Source organism: Heterodontus francisci, chromosome 5, assembly GCF_036365525.1.
Source record: "Heterodontus francisci isolate sHetFra1 chromosome 5, sHetFra1.hap1, whole genome shotgun sequence".
NCBI classification, from domain to species: Eukaryota; Metazoa; Chordata; class Chondrichthyes; order Heterodontiformes; family Heterodontidae; genus Heterodontus; species Heterodontus francisci.
The window spans coordinates 1,952,661-1,974,108 of NC_090375.1; the positions used below are offsets into that span (position 1 = coordinate 1,952,661).

Genomic DNA, 21,448 nt, shown 5'->3' on the forward strand with positions numbered 1-21,448 from the left:
TTTGTCTACTGAGTCATTATGGGTGGAAGTCAGAAACAGGAAAGGAGCAGTCACTTTGTTGGGAGTTTTCTATAGACCCCCCAATAGCAACAGAGACACGGAGGAACAGATTGGGAGGCAGATTTTGGAAAGGTGCAGAAGTAACAGGGTTGTTGTCATGGGTGACTTCAACTTTCCTAATATTGATTGGAACCTCCTTAGTGCAAATAGTTTGGATGGAGCAGTTTTTGTCAGGTGTGTCCAGGAAGGTTTCCTGACTCAATATGTAGATAGGCTGACTAGAGGGGAGACGATGTTGGACTTGGTGCTTGGCAACGAACCAGGCCAGGTGGCAGATCTCTCGGTGGGAGAGCATTTCGGTGATAGTGATCACAACTCCCTGACCTTTACTATAGTCATGGAGAGGGACAGGAGCAGACGGGATGGGAAAATATTTAATTGGGGGAGGGGGAATTACAATGCTATTAGGCAGGAACTGGGGAGCTTAAATTGGGAACAGATGTTCTCAGGGAAATGCACGACAGAAATGTGGAGGTTGTTGCGACTGCTGGATAGGTTTGTCCCAATGAGGCAAGGAAGGGATGGTAGGGTGAAGGAACCTTGGATGACAAGAGATGTGGAACAGCTGGTCAAGAGGAAGAAGGAAGCTTACTTAAGGTTGAGGAAGCAAGGATCAGACAGGGCTCTAGAGGGTTACAAGGTAGCCATGAAGGAACTGAAGAATGGACTTAGGAGAGCTAGAAGGGGACATGAAAAAGTCTTGGCGGGTAGGATTAAGGAAAGTCCCAAGGCGTTCTACACTTATGTGAGGGACAAGAGGATGGCCAGAGTGAGGGTAGGGCCGAGCAGGGATAGTGGAGGGAACTTGTGCCTGGAGTCGGAGGAGGTAGGGGAGGTCCTAAATGAATACTTTGCTTCAGTATTCACTAGTGAGAGGGACCTGGTCGTTTGTGAGGACAGCGTGGAACAGGCTGATATGCTCGAACAGGTTGAGGTTAAGAGGGAGGATGTGCTGGAAATTTTGAATGATATGAGGACAGATAAGTCCCCGGGGCCAGACGGGATATACCCAAGGATATTACGGGAAGCGAGGGAAGAGATTGCTGCGCCTTTGGCGATGATCTTTGAGTCTTCACTGTCCACTGGAGTAGTACCGGATGATTGGAGGGTGGCAAATGTTGTTCCCTTGTTCAAGAAAGGGAATATGGATAACCCTGGGAATTATAGACCAGTCAGTCTTACGTTGGTAGTGGGCAAATTATTGGAGAGGATTCTGAGAGACAGGATTTATGATTATTTGGAAAAGCATGGTTTGATTAGAGACAGTCAGCATGGCTTTGTGAGGGGCAGGTCATGCCTCACCAGCCTTATTCAATTCTTTGAAGACGTGACAAAACACATTGATGAAGGAAGAGCAGTGGATGTGGTGTCTCTGGATTTTAGCAAGGCGTTTGATAAGGTTCCCCATGGTCGGCTCATTCAGAAAGTAAGGAGGCATGGGATACAGGGAAAGGTGGCTGTCTGGATACAAAATTGGCTGGCCCATAGAAGTCAGAGGATGGTAGTAGATGGAAAGTATTCAGCATGGAGCTCGGTGACCAGTGGTGTTCCGCAGGGATCTGTTCTGGGACCTCTGCTCTTTGTGATTTTTATAAATGACTTGGATGAGGAAGTGGAAGGTTGGGTTAGCAAGTTTGCCGATGACACTAAGATTGCTGGAGTTGTGGATAGTGTGGAAGGCTGTTGTAGGTTGCAACGGGACATTGACAGGATGCAGAACTGGGCTGAGAAGTGGCAGATGGAGTTCAACCTGGAAAAGTGTGAAGTGATTCATTTTGGAAGGTCGAATTTGAATGCAGAATACAGGCTTAAAGACAGGATTCTTGGTAGTGTGGAGGAACAGAGGGATCTTGGTGTCCATATCCATAGATCCCTCAAAGTTGCCACCCAAGTCGATAGGGTTGTTAAGAAGGCGTATGGTGTGTTGGCTTTCATTAACAGAGGGATTGAGTTTAAGAGCCGTGAGGTTATGCTGCAGCTCTATAAAGCCCTGATTCGACCACACTTGGAATATTGTGTTCAGTTCTGGTCACCTCATTATAGGAAGGATGTGGAAGCTTTAGAGAGGGTGCAGAGGAGATTTACCAGGATGCTGCCTGGACTGGAGGGCATCTCCTACGAAGAAAGATTGAGGGATTAGATTAGAAATACAGCACTGAAACAGGCCCTTCGGCCCACCGAGTCTGTGCCGACCATCAACCACCCATTTATACTAATCCTACACTAATCCCATATTCCTACCAAACATCCCCACCTGTCCCGAGATTTCCCTACCACCTACCTATACTAGTGACAATTTATAATGGCCAATTTGCCTATCAACCTGCAAGTCCTTTGGCTTGTGGGAGGAAACCGGAGCACCCGGAGAAAACCCACGCAGACACAGGGAGAACTTGCAAACTCCACACAGGCAGTACCCGGAATCGAACCCGGGTCCCTGGAGCTGTGAGGCTGCGGTGCTAACCACTGCGCCACTATGCCACCCTCACAGCTTGGGCTTTTCTCATTTGAGCGAAGAAGGATGAGAGGTGACTTGATAGAGGGGTACAAGATGATGAGAGGCATAGATAGAGTGGATAGTCAGAGACTTTTTCCCCAGGGTGGAAAGGGCTATCACCAGGGGGCATAATTTTAAGGTGATTGGAGGAAGGTTTCGGGGAGATGTCAGAGGTAGGTTCTTTACACAGAGAGTGGTGGGTGCGTGGAATGCACTGCCAGTGGTGGTAGTAGAAGCAGATACATTAGGGACATTTAAGCGACTCTTGGATAGGTACATGGATGATAGTAGAATGAAGGGTAGGTAGTTAGTTTGATCTTAGAGTAGGTTAAAGGGTCGGCACAACATCGTGGGCCGAAGGGCCTGTACTGTGCTGTGCTGTTCTATGTTCTATGTTCTAATATCAAACACTTAACCCATCGCTTTCACGCAATCTTACAGCACAGGAGGTGGCAATTTGGGAGGTCAAACAAAGAGAATAAGAGGGACAAAGAGAGAGTATGAGAATAGATTAACAAGTAGCATAAAAGGGAAAGCAAAGTATTTGATAACTATGTAAATAGTAAAAGGGTAGTTAAAGGAAGGGTGGGATCCATTAGGGACCAAAAGGAGATCACCTTGTGGAGGCTGAGGACATAGCTGAGGCACTAAATGAGTACTTTGCATCTGTCTTCACAAGAGAAGAGAGAGCTGCCAGTGTAGCAGTAAAACTGGAGGCAGTAGAGAAAATCGATAGGATAAAACAGATAAACAGGAGCGAATGAAAAGGTTGGCAATGCTCAAAGAAGAAAAATCACCCAGTCTGGATCAGATACATTCTCGATTGCTGAGGAAGGAAGGGTAAAAATTGTGGAGGTTCTGGTCATAAGATACAGGGTTGGTGCCAGAGAACTGGAGAATTGGAAATGTTACACCCTGTTCAAAAAAGGGGGAAAGCATAAACCCAGCAAAAACAGGTCTATCAGCTTAAACTCTGAGGTGAGGAAACTTTGGGAGACAATAATCTGGGACAAATGGATTGGCAGTTGGAAAAGTATTGGTGAATAAAGGCAAATCGTATGTGACTAACATGACTGAGTTCGTCAGGGAGTGACAGAGAATGTTTCCTACATTACAATCACAGAATTGTTACAGTGCAAAAGGAGGCCATTCAGCCCATCGTGTCCTCACTGGCTCTCTGAAAGAGCAATTCACTCAGTTCCATTCCCACTGCCTTCTCTCCGTAACCCTGCATATTCTTCCTTTTCATATAACAGTCTAATTCCCTTTTGAATGCTTCAATTGAACCTACCTCCACCACATTCCCAGGCTGCACATTCCAGACCTTTACCACTCGCTGTGTGAAAAAGTTTTTCCTCATGTCACTTTTGCTTCTTTACCAAATACTTTAAATCTGTGTCCTCTCGTTCTCGATCCTTTCACGAGTGGGAACAGTTTCTCCCTATCTACTCTGTCCAGACCCCTCATGATTTTGAATATCTCTATCAAATCACCTCTCAGTCTTCTCTTCTCCAAGGAAAACAGTCCTAACAACAGTGACACTTCAAAAGGACTTCATTATCTAGAAATCACTTTGAGACATCCTGAGATTGTGAAAAGCTCTACACAAATGCAAGGCTGTCAGTTTGTCTGTCAATAGGGGGAAGTGTGGTTCATATTGTTTATCTGCACTTTTAAACGGTTTATTGATAAAATATGACAATAAAAAAGCAAAATATAGTGGATGCTGGAGGGAAATATACAGTGATGTACACCAAGGGTCAGGATTAGGACCACTGCTCTCATTGATATACATTAATGACCTGGATGCTCACTAAAATGGCTGAGCAAGCCACTCAGTTGTATCTAACCACGACAAAGTCAAGAAGTAATAAAACGGATGGACCACCCGGCATCGACCTGGGCACCAGAAATGACAATGACAACACCAGCCCTATCGACCCTGCAAAGTCCTCCTTACTAACATCTGGGGGCTTGTGCCAAAGTTGGGAGAGCTGTCCCACAGACTAGTCAAGCAACAGACTGACATAGTCATACTCACAGAATCATACCTTACAGACAATGTCCCAGACACTGCCATCACCATCCCCGGGTATGTCCTGTCCCACCGGCAGGACAGACCCAGCAGAGGGTATACAGGAGGGAGGGAGTTGCCCTGGGAGTCCTCAACATCGACTCTGGACCCCATGAAGTCTCATGGCATCAGGTCAAACATGGGCAAGGAAACCTCCTACTGATTACCACCTACCGCCCTCCCTCAGCTGATGACTCAGTACTCCACCATGTTGAACACCATTTGGAGGAAGCACTGAGGGTGGCAAGGACACAAAATGTACTCTGGGTGGGGGACTTCAATGTCCATCACCAAGAGTGGCTCGGTAGCACCACTACTGACCGAGCTGGCCGAGTACTAAAGGACATATCTGCTAGATAATGGGATAAATGGGTCTTTTCTGGTTGGCAAGATGTAACTAGTGGGGTTGCCACAGGGTTCGGTCCTCGGGCCCCAACTATTTACAATCTATATTAATGACTTGGATGCAGGGATAGAAGGTACTATAGCCAAATTTGTAGATGACACTAAAATAGGTGGGATCGTAAGTTGCAATAAAGAAATAAGAAATTTACAAATGGATATGGATAGGTTAGGTGAATGGGCCAAAATTTGGCAGCTGGAGTTTAATGTGGATAAGTGTGAGGTTGTACATTTTGGTCGGAAGAATAGAAAGGCAAATTATTATCTAAATCTAGAACGAGAGGTCATAGTTTTAGGATAAGGGGTAGCAGATTTAAAACAAAGATGAGGAGAAACTACTTCTCTCAAAGGGTCGTGAATCTGTGGAATTCACTACCAAAGAGTGCGGTGGATGCCGGGACATTGAGTAAATTTGAGGAGGAGATAGACAGATTTTTAATTAGTAATGGGTTGAAGGGTTATGGAGAACGGGCAGGAAAATGGAGTTGAAGCCGAGATGAGATGAGCCATGATCGTATTGAATGGCGGAGCAGGCTCGAGGGGCTGAATTGCCTACTCCTGCTCCTCGTTCTTATGACCTTATGGCCAGGTCTGCGGCAGGTGGTGAGGGAACTAACACGAGGGAAAAACATACTTGACCTCGTCCTCACCAATCTGCCTGCCGCAGATGCATCTGTCCATGACAGTATTGGTAGGAGTGACCACCGCACAGTCCTTGTGGAGACGAAGTCCCGCCTTCACATCGAGGATACCCTCCATCGTGTTGTGTGGCACTACCACCGTGCTAAATAGGATAGATATCGAACAGATCTAGCAATGCAAAACTGGCCATCCATGAGGTGCTGTGGGCCATCAGCAGCAGCAGAATTGTACTCAACCACAATCTGTAACCTCATGGCCCGGCATATCCCCCACTCTACCATTACCATCAAGACAGGAGACCAAACCTGGTTCAATGAAGAGTGCAGGAGGGCATGTCAGGAGCAGCACCAGGCATACCTCAAAATGAGGTGTCAACCTGGTGAAGCTACAACACAGGACTATCTGCGTGCCAAACTGCGTAAGCAGCATGCGATAGACAGAGCTAAGTGATCCCATAACCAAAGGATCAGTTCTAAGCTCTGCAGTCCTGCCACATCCAGTCGTGAATGGTGATGGACAATGAAACAACTAACAGTCTTCACAGATATACCCATCCTCGACAATGGGGGAGACCAGATAAGGCTGAAGCATTTGCAACAATCTTCAGCCAGAATTACCAAGTTGATGATCCATCTCGGCCTCCTCCTGAAGTCCCCAACATTACAGATGCCAGACTTCAGCCAATTCGATTCACTCTGTGTGATATCAAGAAACGACTGAAGGCACTGGATACTGCAAAGACTATGGGCCCTGACAATATTCCGGCAATAGTACTGAAGACCTGTGCTCCAGAACATGCCGCGCTCCTAGACAAGCTGTTCCAGTACAGCTACAACACTGGCATCTACCCTGCAATGTGGAAAATAGCCCAGGTATGTCCTGTACACAAAAAGCAGGACAAATCCAATCCGGCCAATTACTGCCCCATCAGTCTACTCTCAATCATCAGTAAAGTGATGGAAGGTGTCATCAACAGTGCTATCAAGTGGCACTTGCTTAGCAATAACCTGCTCAGTGATGCACAGTTTGGGTTCCGCCAGGGCCACTCAGATCCTGACCTCATTACAGCCTTGGTTCAAACATGGACAAAAGAGCTGAGGTGAGGTGAGAGTGACTGCCCTTGACATCAAGGCAGTATTTGACTGAATATTGCATCAGGGAGCCCGAGCAAAACTGAGGTCAATGGGAATCAAAGGGAAAAACCTCTGCTGGCTGGAGTCATACCTAGCGCAAAGGAAGATAGTTGTGGTTGTTGGAGATCAATCATCTGAGCTCCAGGACATCACGACAGGAGTTCCTCAAGGTAGTGTCCGAGGCCCAACCATCTTTAGCTGTTTTATCAATGACCTTCCTTCAATCATAAGGTCAGAAGTGGGGATGTTCGCTGATGATTGCACAATGTTCAGCACCATTCGTGACTCCTCAGATACTGAAGCAGTCCGTGTGGAAATCAGCAAGACCTGGACAACATCCAGGCTTGGGCTGATAAGTGGCAAGTAACATTCGTGCCAACAAAATCGGAACTCAGTGATGCCATTGATTCTCTAGCCAGTGGAAAAGCCCCTGGGAAGGACAGCATTACCCCTGAAATAATCAAGAGTGCCAAGCCTGCTATACTCTCAGCACTACATGAACTGTGTTGCCTGTGCTGTGTTGTCTATAAAAACAAAGGTGACCGCGGTGACTGCAACAACTGCCATGGAATCTCCGTGCTCAGCATAGTGGGGAAAGTCTTTGCTCGAGTCACTCTTTACAGGCTCCAGAAGCTGGCCGAGCGTGTCTACCCTGAGGCACAGTGTGGCTTTCGTGCAGAGAGATCGACCATTGACATGCTGTTCTTCCTTCGTCAGATACAGGAGAAATGCCGTGAACAACAGATGCCCCTCTACATTGCTTTCATTGATCTCACCAAAGCCTTTGACCTCATCAGCAGACGTGGTCTCTTCAGACTACTAGAAAAGATCGGATGTCCACCAAAGCTACTAAGTATCATCACCTCATTCCATGACAATATGAAAGGCACAATTCAGCATAGCGGCACCTCATCAGACCCCTTTCCTACCCTGAGTGGTGTGAAACAGGGCTGTGTTCTCGCACATACACTGTTTGGGATTTTCTTCTCCCTGCTGCTCTCACATGCGTTCAAGTCTTCAGAAGAAGGAATTTTCCTCCACACAAGATCAGATGGCAGGTTGTTCAACCTTTCCCATCTAAGAGCGAAGACCAAAGTACGGAAAGTCCTCATCAGGGAACTCCTCTTTGCTGACGATGCTGCATTAACATCTCACACTGAAGAGTTTCTGCAGAGACTCATCGACAGGTTTGCGGCTGCCTGCAATGAATTTGGCCTAACCATCAGCCTCAAGAAAACGAACATCATGGGACAGGACGTCACAAATGCTCCATCCATCAATATCGGTGACCACGCTCTGGAAGTGGTTCAAGAGTTCACCTACCTCGGCTCAACTATCACCAGTAACCTGTCTCTAGATGCAGAAATCAACAAGCGCATGGGAAAGGCTTCCACTGCTATGTCCAGACTGGCCAAGAGAGTGTGGGAAAATGGCGCACTGACACGGAACACAAAAGTCCGAGTGTATCAAGCCTGTGTCCTCAGTACCTTGCTCTACGGCAGCGAGGCCTGGACAACGTATGTCAGCCAAGAGCGACGTCTCAATTCATTCCATCTTCGCTGCCTCCGGAGAATACTTGGCATCAGGTGGCGGACCGTATCTCCAACGCAGAAGTCCTCGAGGCGGCCAACATCCCCAGCTTATACACCCTACTGAGCCAGCGGCGCTTGAGATGGCTTGGCCATGTGAGCCGCATGGAAGATGGCAGGATCCCCAAGGACACATTGTACAGCGAGCTCATCACTGGTATCAGACCCACCGGCCGTCCATGTCTCCCCTTTAAAGACGTCTGCAAACGCGACATAAAGTCCTGTGACATTGATCACAAGTCGTGGGAGTCAGTTGCCAGCGTTCACCAGAGCTGGCGGACAGCCATAAAGGCGGGGCTAAAGTGTGGCGAGTCGAAGAGACTTAGCAGTTGGCAGGAAAAAAGACAGAAGCGCAAGGGGAGAGCCAACTGTGTAACAGCCCCGACAAACAAATTTTTCTGCAGCACCTGTGGAAGAGCCTGTCACTCTAGAATTAGCCTTTATAGCCACTCCAGGCGCTGCTCCACACACCACTGACCACCTCCAGGCGCTTACCCATTGTCTCTCAAGATAAGGAGGCCAATGAGAAGAAAAAGAAAGAACATTCATGCCACACAAGTGCCAGGCAATGACCATCTCCAACAAGAGAGAATCTAACCATCTCCCCTTGACATTCAATGGCATTACCATCGCTGAATTCCCCACTATCAACATCCTGGGGGCTACCATTGACCAGAAACTGAACTGGAGTAGCCATATAAATACCATGGCTACAAGAGCAGGTCAGAGGCTCGGAATCCTGTGGTGAGTAACTCACCTCCTGACTCCCCAAAGCCTGTCCACCATTTACAAGGCACAAGTCAGGAGTGTGATGGAATACTCTCCACTTGCCTGGATGGGTGCAGCTCCGACAACACTTAAGAAACTCGACACCATCCAGGACAAAGCAGCCCGCTTGATTGGCACCCCATCCCCAAATGGTCACTCCCTCCACCACCGACGCACAGTGGCAGCAGTGTGTACCATCTACAAGATGCACTGCAGCAATGCACCAAGGCTCCTTCGACAGCACCTTCCAAACCCACGACCTCTACCAACTAGAAGGACAAGGGCAGCAAATACATGGGAACATCACCACCTGCAAGTTCCCCTCCAAGTCACACACCATCCTGACTTGGAACTATATCGCCGTTCCTTCACTGTCGCTGGGTCAAAATCCTGGAACTCCCTTCCTGACAGCACTGTGGGTGTACCTACCCCACATGGACTGCAGCGGTTCAAGAAGGCAGCTCACCAGCACCTTCTCAAGGGCTTTTAGGGATGGACAATAAATGCTGGCCTGGCCAGCGATGCCCACATCCCAGGAAGGAATAAAAAAAACCTGGATTTGGGTATACAGGGAATAATTTCAAAATTTACAGATAATGTGAAACTCAGAAATGCAGTGAACAGTGAGGAGGATAGTAGCAGACTTCAAGAGGACATAGACAGACTGGTGAAATGGACAGACACGTGGCATCTAATGCAGAGAAGTGTGTAGTGATGCATTTTGGAAGGGAGAATGAGGAGAAGCAATCTGAATGAAATGGTACAATTTTAAAGAGGCTGCAGGAGCAGGGAGAGCTGGGGTGGAGATTTGCTGGAAAAGCCCCAGGCAAAGAGTAAAGTGGAGAGACTGGAGAAGTTGGGATTGTTCTCCTTCGAGCCGAGAAGGTTAAGGGGAGATTTAATCGGTGTTCAAAATCATGAAGGGTTTTTTTGAGGAGAAACTTGAAGGGGAAAGAATTAAAATCTATGGAGAAAGAGCAGTGGGAGAGTTGGCTCATTCTCGAATTGTAACGATTTCTGCACACTTACCTCACTCTTTGATAATCTGTGTAGCTCACATCCTAACCTCTCAATAAAGTTGCTGGCTGATTGTACTATGAGACATGTGGGTCAGGGGTCAGGAATCATTATCCCATTTCTTACCGTGTTCTGTCCTTCTTCGAAATGATAACTTCCTCCTCCGTGAGCGGCTGAAACCGCAATCGGACTCGTCACTGGAGAGAGATTCCGGGATCATGTTTGTCTGTGGGAGAAACAAGTGTATAAACATGGATCTTTCCATCACACAACTTTACTCTCTGCACAACTGGCATGTTTAGCAAAGACTTTTCGTACCAATGGGTGGAAAGAGGCTGTTTTCCTGATATGACCACATCTTGAAGACTCACCCAAGGAGTGGGCTGTCCCCAGGCCAATTTCCACAGTCAGCAGCAAACAGCCCAGAACAAACTGAGCTTCAACCATCCTCCAGCTTCCCATCTCCCCGTCTATGTGAGAGGATAAAGACACAAATCAATCTCCATCATCCCCATCGCTCTGTCATACTATCCCTGCTAAGTGTGTAACAAACACAGAAATACACAGAGGCTACAACATGGAAACAGGCGTGGGGTGGAGGTGGTGTGGTGGCATCACTGGACTTGTAATCCAGGGCCCAGGCTAATACTCTGGGGACATGGGTTCGAATCCCACCACTGCATATGGGAATTCAAATAATAAATTTGGGATTAAAAAGCTAGTCTAATGGTGACCATGAAACCATTGTCGATTGTCGTAAAAACCAATCTGGCTTGGAGGGCCGAATGGCCTGTTCCTGTGCTGTACTGTTCTTTGTTCTATTTATATCACTGTTACAAAGAAAACAAAAAAAAAACACTTGTCCCTGGTTTTGGTTTGGCGTCCAAAATGTGTATAGACAGCTTTCACTGGATCTTCCTAGGACAGTTCTTTCCAGGCATTGTTGAAGATCAGTTTGGGTAGGCTTTCCAAGAATTGTAGCTACAGAGGCTTCAGATAGATCTTACAGGAGAAATGCAGCAGCAAGGTTTCAGTTCCCACAAATTTGATACGCAGCGTTTCTTCAAATACAGCTGGAAATAGAAAACTGACACACTGTATGCAGGGTTCCTTTTCGAGAGAGAGCGAGCAAGCTGGGTCTTCTTCTGGCAAGCAGTCTTTTGTAACAGTTCAAATTGGAACTAAAAACATTCCAGAAGTCCAGTCTCCTGACCTCTATAAATCTTGACCTGTCATTTCTTGGTAAACATCTCCCAAAGTCAAAAACAACCCCTGCTGGGTGGTTATCCACAACAGGTGCCTTCCAGTAAGACTTGTTTACTAGCCAAGTCCAGGAACCTTCTAGTGAGTTCTTTTTAAAAATATAACGTTCGGTATCTCTTCAAACTTCCAGATGAATCAATGTCCATAATTCAACGATAAGTCTTCAAAACATAATTGACAAAAAATAGAAGTACTCTCCTAACAAAGCAGAGAGAACAAAAACAAGGAAATTATAACAAACTAGTACAAAACACTGGTTCAGCCTCAACTGGAGCATTGTGTCCAATTTTGGACAGCAGACTTCAGAACAGATGTGAAGGATGAGGGAACTTAGTTACATGGATGGATGCACAGAATCATTACAGTGCAGAAGGAGGCCATTCAGCCCATTGTTTCTGCCCTGGCTCTCCGAAAGAACAATTCACTTAGCGCTATACCCCCGCCTTCTCCCCGTAACCCTGCACATTCTACCTTTTCATATAACTGTCTAATTCCCTTTTGAATGCTTCAATTGAACCTGCCTCCACCACGTTCTCAGGCAGCGCATTCCAGACCTTAACCACTCGCTGCGTGAAAAAGTTTTTCCTCATGTCACTTTTGCTTCTCTTACCCATTACTTTAAATTTGTGCCCTCTCATTCTCGACCCTTTCATGAGTGGGAACAGTTTTTCTCTATCTACTCTGTCCACCAGGGGCCTGAATCTAAATAAAGGAAACTATGAAGGTATGAGGAGTGAGTTGGCTATAATAGATTGGGGAACGTAGTGGGTAGGCAATGGCTAGCATTTAAAGAGAGCATGGATGAATTACAACAATTGTTCATTCTTGTCTGGTGCAAAAATAAATCAGGAAGGGTGGCTCAACCGTGACTTACAAAAGAAATTAGGGATAGTATTAGATCCAAGGAGGAGAAATATAAAATGGCCAGAACAAGCAGCAAACCTGAGGATTGGGAGCAGTTTAGAATTCAGCAAAGGAGGACAAAGGGATTGATTAGGTAGGGGAAAATAGAGTCTGAGAGTAAGCTTGCAGAGAACATAAAAACTGACTATAAAAGCCTCTATAGATATTGAAGAGAAAAAGATTAGTGAAGACAAATGTGGATCCCTTACAGTCAGAAACGGGGGGATTTATAATGGGGAACAAAGAAATGGCAGACCAATTAAACACATACTTTGGTTCTGTCTTCACAAAGGAGGACACAAATTATCTCCCAGAAATGTTGGGGAACACAGTGTCTAGTGAGAAGGAGGAACTGTATGAAATCAGTATTAGTAGAGAAATGGTGTTAGGGAAATTGATGGGATTGAAGACCGATAAATCCCCAGGGCCTGATAATCTGCATCCCAGAGTACTTAAGGAAGTGGTCCTTGAAATAGCAGATGCATTGCTGGTCATTTTTCAAAATTCTATAGACTCTGGAACAGTTCTTACAGATTGGAAGGTAGCTAATGTAACCCCACTATTTAAAAAAGGAGGTAGAGAGAAAACAGGGAATTATAGATTGGTTAGCCTGACATCAGTAGTGGGGAAAATGCAAGAGTCTGTTATAAAAGATGTAATAGCAGAGCACATGGAAAACAGTGACATGATTGGACAAAGTCAACATGGATTTACGAAAGGGAAATCATGCTTGACAAATCTACTGGAATTTTCCGAGTATGTAACTAGTATAATAGATAATGGAGAACCAGTGGATGTGGTGTATTTGGACTTTCAGAAGCTTTCAATAAGGTCCCACAGAAGAGATTAGCAAAATTAAAGCACATGGGATTGGGGGTAAGGTACTGACATGGATAGAGAACTGGTTGGCAGACAGGAAACAGAGAGTAGGAATAAACGGGTATTTTTCCAAGTGACAGGCAGTGACTAGTGGGGTACCACAGGGATCAGTGCTAGGACCCCAGCTATTTACAATATATATTAATGATATAGATGAGGGAATTAAATGTAATATATCCAAGTTTGCAGACAACACAAAGCTGGGTGGGAGTGTGAGCTGTGAGGAGGATGCAGAGAAGCTCCAGTGTGATTTGGACAAGTTCAGTGAGTGGGCAAATACATGGCAGATGCAGTATAATGTAGATAAATGTGAGGTTATCCATTTTGGTGGCAAAAACAGAAAAACAGAAAGGCAGAATATTATCTTGTGCACCAGTCACTGAAAGTAAGCATGCAGGTGCATCAGGCAGTTAAGAAGGCAAATGGTATGTTGGTCTTCATAGCGAGAGGATTCGAGTACAGGAGCAGGGATGTCTTGCTGCCATTATACAAGGTCTTGGTGAGGCCACACCTTGAGCATTGTGTGCAGTTTTGGTCTCCTTATCTGAAGAAGGATGTTCTTGCTATGGAGGGAGTGCAGCGAAGGTTCACCAGACTGATTCCTGGGATGGCAGGACTGACGTATGAAGAGAGATTGGGTCGATTAGGCTTGTATTCACTAGAGTCTAGAAGAATGAGAGGGGATCTTATCGAAACCTACAAAATCCTAACAGGACTGGACAGACTAGATGTAGGAAGGATGTTCCCGATGGCTGGGTGAGTCCAGGACCAGGGGTCACAGTCTAAGGATAAGGGGTAAGCCATTTAGGACTGAGATGAGAAGAGATTCATAGCTCCACCCATACAGATGCGTGCCAAACTGCATAAGCAGCATGCGATAGACAGAGCTAAGCGATCCCATAACCAACGGATCAGATCGAAGCTCTGCAGTCCTGCCACATCCAACCGTGAATGGTGGTGGACAATTAAACAACTAACTGGAGGAGGTGGCTCCACAAATATCCCCATCCTCAATGATGGGGGAGCCCAGTACATCAGTGCAAAAGATAAAGCTGAAGCATTTGCATTCAGACGGACATTTGCATACAGACCCTGGAAGAGCAGTAAGTTTTAGGTTAGGCAGGCATCAAGATCGGCGCAGGCTTAGAGGGGCGAATGGACTGTTGCTGTGCTGTACTGTTCTTTGTTCTTTGTTTATTCGTCTTCAGCCAGAAGTGCCGAGTTGATGATCCATCTTGGCCTCCTCCTGAAGTCCCCAGCATCACAGATGCCAGACTTCAGCCAATTCGATTCATTTCATGTGATATCAAGAAACGACTGAAGGCACAGGATACTGCAAAGGCTATGGGCCCTGACAATATTCCAGCAATAGTACTGAAGACCTGTGTTCCAGAACTTGCCGCGTCCCTAACCAAGCTGTTCCAGCACAGCTACAACACTGGCATCTACCCGGCAATGTGGAAAATTGCCCAGGTATGTCCTGTACACACAAAGCAGGACAAGTCCAACCCGGCCAATTACCACCCCAACAGATCATCAGTAAAGTGATGGAAGGTGTTGTCGACAGTGCTATCAAGCGACACCTGCTTAGCAATAACCTGCTCAGTGACGATCAGTTTAGGTTCCACCAGGGCCACTCAGCTCCTGACCTCATTACAGACTTGGTTCAAACATGGGAAAAAGAGCTGAACTCAAGAGGTGAGGTGAGAATCATAAAGTCATAGTCATAGAGTTATACAGCACAGAAACAGGCCCTTCGGCCCATCGTGTCTGTGCCGGTCATCCAGCACCCAACCATTCTAATCCCATTTTCCAGCACTTGGCCAGTAGCCTTGTATGCTATGGTGTTTCAAGTGCTCATCTAAATACTTCTTAAATGTTGTGAGGGTTCCTGCCTCTACCACCTCTTCAGGCAGTGTGTACCAGATTCCAACCACCCTCTGGGCGAAAATTTTTTCCCTCTAAACCTCCAACCCCTCACCTTAAATCTATGCCCCCTGGTTATTGACCCCTCTGCTAAGGGAAAAAGTTTCTTCCTATCTAACCTAACAATGCCCCTCATAATTTTGTATACCTCAATCAGGTCCCCCCCTCAGCCTTCTCTGCTCTAAGGAAAACAACCTTAGCCTTTTCAGTCTCTCTTCATAGCTGAAATGCTCCAGCCCAGGCAACATCACAGTGAATCTCCTCTGCACCCTCTCCAGTGCAATCACATCCTTCCTATAGTGTGGTGCCCAGAACTGTACACAGTACTCCAGCTGTGGCCTAATTAGCATTTTATACAGCTCCATCATAACCTCCCTGCTCTTATATTCTATGCCTCAGCTAATAAAGACAAGTATCCCAGATGCCTTCCTAACCACCTTATCTACCTGTGCTGCTGCCTTCAGTGATCGATGGACAAGTTCACCAAGATCCCTCTGACCTTCAGTACTTCCTAGGGTCCGACCATCCATTGTATATTCCCTTGTCTTGTTAGTCCTCCCAAAATGCATCACCTCACACTTCTGAGGATTAAATTCCATTTGCCACAGCTCCGCCCATCTTACCAGCCCATCTATATCATCCTGTAATCTAAGGCTTTCCTCCTCACTATTTACACCACCACCAATTTTCATGTCATCTGCAAACTTACTGATCATACCTCCTATATTCATGCCTAAATCATTAATATACACTACAAACAGAAAGGGTCCCAGCACCAATCCCTGTGGTACACCACTGGTCACAGGCTTCCAATCGCAAAAACAGCCCTCGACCATCACCCTCTGCCTCCGACCACGAAGCCAATTTTGGATCCAATTTGCCAAATTGCCCTGGATCCCGTGGGCTCTTACCTTAGAATTAGAATTAGAACATTACAGCGCAGTACAGGCCCTTCGGCCCTCGATGTTGCGCCGACCTGTGAAACCATCTGACCTACACTATTCCATTTTCATCCATATGTCTATCCAATGACCACTTAAATGCCCTTAAAGTTAGCGAGTCTACTACTGTTGCAGGCAGGGCATTCCACACCCCTACTACTCTCTGAGTAAAGAAACTACCTCTCACATCTGTCCTATATCTATCACCCCTCAACTTAAAGCTATGTCCCCTCGTGTTTGCCATCACCATCCGAGGAAAAAGACTCTCACTATCCACCCTATCTAACCCTCTGATTATCTTATATGTCTCTATTAAGTCACCTCTCCTCCTCCTTCTCTCTAACGAAAACAACCTCAAGTCCCTCAGCCTTTCCTCGTAAGACCTTCCCTCCATACCAGGCAACATCCTAGTAAATCTCCTCTGCACCCTTTCCAAAGCTTCCACATCCTTCCTAAAATGCGGTGACCAGAACTGCACGCAATACTCCAGGTGCGGCCGCACCAGAGTTTTGTACAGCTGCAGCATGACCTCGTGGCTCCGAAACTCGATCCCCCTACTAGTAAAAGCTAACACACCATATGCCTTCTTTACAGCCCTATTAACCTGGTTAGCAACTTTCAGGGATTTATGTACCTGGACACCAAGATCTCTCTGTTCATCTACACGACCAAGAATCTTCCCATTAGCCCAGTACTCTGCAATCCTGTTACTCCTTCCAAAGTGAATCACCTCACACCTTTCCGCATTAAACTCCATTTGCCATCTCTCAGCCCAGCTCTGTAGCCTATCTATGTCCCTCTGTACCCTACAACATCCTTCGGCACTATCCACAACTCCACCGACCTTCGTGTCATCCGCAAATTTACTAACCCACCCTCATCCAGGTCATTTATAAAAATGACAAACAGCAGTGGCCCCAAAACAGATCCTTGCGGTACACCACTAGTAACTAAACTCCAGGATGAACATTTGCCATCAACCACCACCCTCTGTCTTCTTTCAGCTAGCCAATTTCTGATCCAAAGCTCTAAATCACCTTCAACCCCATACTTCCATATTTTCTGCAATAGCCTACCGTGGGGAACCTTATCAAACGCCTTACTGAAATCCAGATACACCACATCCACTGCTTTACCCTCATCCACCTGTTTGGTCACCTTCTCGAAAAACTCAATAAGGTTTGTGAGGCATGACCTACCCTTCACAAAACCGTGCTGACTATCTCTAATGAACTTATTCTTTTCAAGATGATTATAAATCCTATCTCTTATAACCTTTTCCAACATTTTACCCACAACCGAAGTAAGGCTCACAGGTCTATAATTACCAGGGCTGTCTCTACTCCCCTTCTTGAACAAGGGGACAACATTTGCTATCCTCCAGTCTTCCGGCACTATTCCTGTCGACATAGACGACATAAAGATCAAGGACAAAGGCTCTGCAATCTCCTCCCTGGCTTCCCAGAGAATCTTGGGATATATCCCATCTGGCCCAGGGGACTTATCTATTTTCACACTTTCCAAAATTGCTAACACCTCCTCCTTGTGAACCTCAATCCCATCTAGCCTAGTAGTCTGAATCTCAGTGTTCTCCGCGACAACATTTTCTTTCTCTACTGTAAATACTGACGAAAAATATTCATTTAACGCTTCCCCTATCTCCTCTGATTCCACACACAACTTCCCACTACTATCCTTGATTGGCCCTAATCTAACTCTAGTCATTCTTTTATTCCTGATATACCTATAGAAAGCCTTCGGGCTTTCCTTGATCCTATCCGCCAATGACTTCTCGTGTCCTCTCCTTGCTCTTCTCAGCTCTCCCTTTAGATCTTTCCTGGCTAGCTTGTAACTCTCAAGCGCCCTAACTGAGCCTTCACGTCTCATCCTAACATAAGCCTTCTTCTTCCTCTTGACAAGCGCTTCAACTTCTTTAGTAAACCACGGCTCCCTCGCTCGACAACTTCCTCCCTGCCTGACAGGTACATACTCATCAAGGACACGCAGTAGCTGCTCCTTGAATAAGCTCCACATTTCGATTGTGCCCATCCCCTGCAGTTTCCTTCCCCATCCTATGCATCCTAAATCTTGCCTACTCGCATCATAATTTCCTTTCCCCCAGCTATAATTCTTGCCCTGCAGTATATACCTGTCCCTCCCCATCGCTAAGGTAAACTTAACCGAATTGTGATCACTATCGCCAAAGTGCTCACCTACATCTAAATCTAACACCTGGCCGGGTTCATTTCCCAGTACCAAATCCAATGTGGCATCGCCCCTGGTTGGCCTGTCTACATACTGTGTCAGAAAACCCTCCTGCACACACTGGACAAAAACTGACCCATCTAAAGTACTCCAGTCAATATTTGGAAAGTTAAAGTCCCCCATAACCACTACCCTGTTACTCTCGCTCCTGTCGAGAATCATCTTCGCTATCCTTTCCTCTACATCTCTGGAACTATTCGGAGGTCTATAGAAAACTCCCAACAGGGTGACCTCACCTCTCCTGTTTCTAACCTCGGCCCATACTACCTCAGTAGACGAGTCCTCAAACGTCCTTTCTGTCGCTGTAATACTCTCCTTGATTAACAATGCCACACCCCCCTCTCTTTTACCCTCTTCTCTGTTCTTACTGAAACATCTAAATCCCGGAACCTGCAACATCCATTCCTGCCCCTGCTCTACCCATGTCTCCGAAATGGCCACTACATCGAGATCCCAGGTACCAACCCATGCTGCAAGCTCACCCACCTTATTCCGGATGCTCCTGGCGTTGAAGTAGACACACTTTAAACCAAGTTCTTGCTTGCCAGTGCCCTCTTGCGTCCTTGTAACCTTATCCCTGACCTCACTACTCTCAACATCCTGTACACTGGAACTACAATTTAGGTTCCCATTACCCTGCTGAATTAGTATAAACCCCCCTGAAGAGCACCAGCAAATCTCCCCCCCCAGGATATTGGTACCCCTCTGGTTCAGGTGAAGACCATCCTGTTTGTAGAGGTCCCACCTACCCCAGAAAGAGCCCCAATTATCCAGGAAACCAAAACCCTCCCTCCTACACCATCCCTGCAGCCACGTGTTCAACTCCTCTCTCTCCCTATTCCTCGCTTCGCTAGCACGTGGCACGGGCAACAACCCAGAGATAACAACTCTGTTTATTCTCGCTCTAAGCTTCCACCCTAGCTCCCTGAATTTCTGCCTTAAATCCCCATCTCTCTTCCTACCTAGGTCGTTGGTGCCTATGTGGACCACGACTTGGGGCTGCTCCCCCTCCCCCTTAAGGATCCCAAAAACACGATCCGAGACATCACGAACCCTGGCACCTGGGAGGCAAAACACCAACCGTGAGTCTCTCTCGTTCCCACAGAACCTCCTATCTGTTCCCCTAACTATGGAGTCCCCAATGACTAATGCTCTGCCCCTCTTCCCCCTTCCCTTCTGAGCAACAGGGACAGACTCTGTGCCAGAGACCTGTATCCCATTGCTTACCCCTGGTAAGTCGTCCCCCGCAACAGTATCCAAAACGGTATACCTGTTGTTGAGGGAAACGGCCACAGGGGATCCCTGCACTGCCTGCTGGTTCCCTCTCCTTCCCCTGACGGTAACCCATCTACCTACCTTCTTAGCCAATCTCCCATGCAGGATCTTATCAAAAGCCTGACTGAAGTCCATGTAGACTACATCTACTGCTTTACCCTCAACTACACATTTAGTCACCTCCTCGAAAAATTCAGTCAAGTTAGTTAGACACGATCTCCTCCTGACAAAGCCATGCTGACTATCTTTGATTAATCCCTACCTCTCCAAGTGGAGATTAATCCTGTCCCTCAGAATTTTTTCCAATAGTTTCCCAACCACTGATGTTAGACTTACCGGCCTGTAATCACCTGGTTTATCCCTGCTACCCTTCTTGAATAATGGTACCACATTTGCTGTCCTCCAGTCCTCTGGTACCTCTCCTGTGGTCAGAGAGGATTTGAAAATTTGTGTCAGAGCCCCTGCTATCTCCTCCCTTGCCTCACATAACAGCCTGGGATACATCTCATCTGGGCCTGGGGATTTATCCACTTTTAAACCCACTAAAACATCTAATATTTCCTCCCTTTCAATGCTAATACATTCAAGTATATCACATTCCCCCTCCCTGATCTCTACACCTACATTGTACCTTCTCCATCGTGAACACAGATGAAAAGTAAGCATTTAAAACCTCACCTATATCCTCCAGCTCCACACACAGATTGCCACTTTGGTCCCTAATGGGCCCTACTCTTTCCCTGGTTATCCTCTTACCCTTAATATACCTGTAAAACACCTTAGGATTTTCCTTTATCTTGCCCGCCATTGTTTTTTCATGTCCCCCTTCGCTCTCCTCATTACTTTTTAAGTACCACCCTACACTGCCCTTGACATCAAGGCAGCATTTGACGAAGTGTGGCATCAAGGAGCCCGAGCAAAACTGGAGTCAATGAAAGCACAAAGGAAAATGATTGTGGTTGTTGGAGGTCAATCATCTCAGATCCAGGACATCACTGCAGGAGTTCCTCAGGCCCAACTATCTTCAGCTGCTTCATCAATGACCTTCTTTCAATCATAATATCCTAAGTGGGGATGCTCACTGATGATTGTACAATGTTCAGCACCATTCATGGCTCCTCAGATACCGAAGTTTTCCATGTCGACTTGGACAATATTCAGGCTTGGGCTGATAAGTGGCAACTAACATTCGTGCCACACAAGTGCCAGGCAATGACCATCTCCAACAAGAGAGAATCTAACGTCTCCCCTTGACATTCAACGACATTACCATCACTGAATCCCCCACTATCAGCATCCTAGGGGCTACCATTGACCAGAAACTGAACTGGAGTAGCCATATAAATACAGTGGCTACAAGAGCAGGTCAGAGGCTAGGAATCCTGAGGCGAGTAACTCACCTCCTGACTCCCCAAAGCCTGTCCACCATCTACAAGGCACAAGTCAGGAGTGTGATGGAATACTCTCCACTTGCCTGGATGGGTGCAGCTCCAAGAACACTCAAGAAGCTCGACACCATCCAGGACAAAGCAGCCCGCTTGATTGACACCCCATCAACAAACATTCACTCCCTCCACCACCGACGCACAGTGGCAGCAGTGTGTACCATCTACAAGATGCACTGCAGCAATGCACCAAGGCTCCTTCGACAGCACCTTCCAAACCTGCAACCTCTACCACCTAGAAAGACAAGGGCAGCACAGTGGTTGGCAGCACAGTGGTTAGCACCGCAGCCTCACAGCTCCAGCGACCCGGGTTCAGTTCTGGGTACTGCCTCTGCGGAGTTTGTAAGTTCTCCCTGTGACCGTGCGGGT

At 46.7% G+C, this 21,448-nt stretch overlaps 1 protein-coding gene across 2 annotated transcripts in view; it reads right to left on the reverse strand.

Moving 5' to 3' along the window:
- LOC137369695 (potassium voltage-gated channel subfamily H member 2-like) overlaps positions 1-21,448 on the reverse strand; it is a 465,677-nt gene that overhangs the window by 168,243 nt on the left and 275,986 nt on the right. For both annotated transcript variants that reach the window (XM_068031032.1, XM_068031033.1), the window contains one exon: positions 10,309-10,408. In XM_068031032.1, the coding sequence (XP_067887133.1) occupies positions 10,309-10,408 (100 nt within the window). The remainder of the gene's footprint in view (positions 1-10,308; positions 10,409-21,448) is intronic.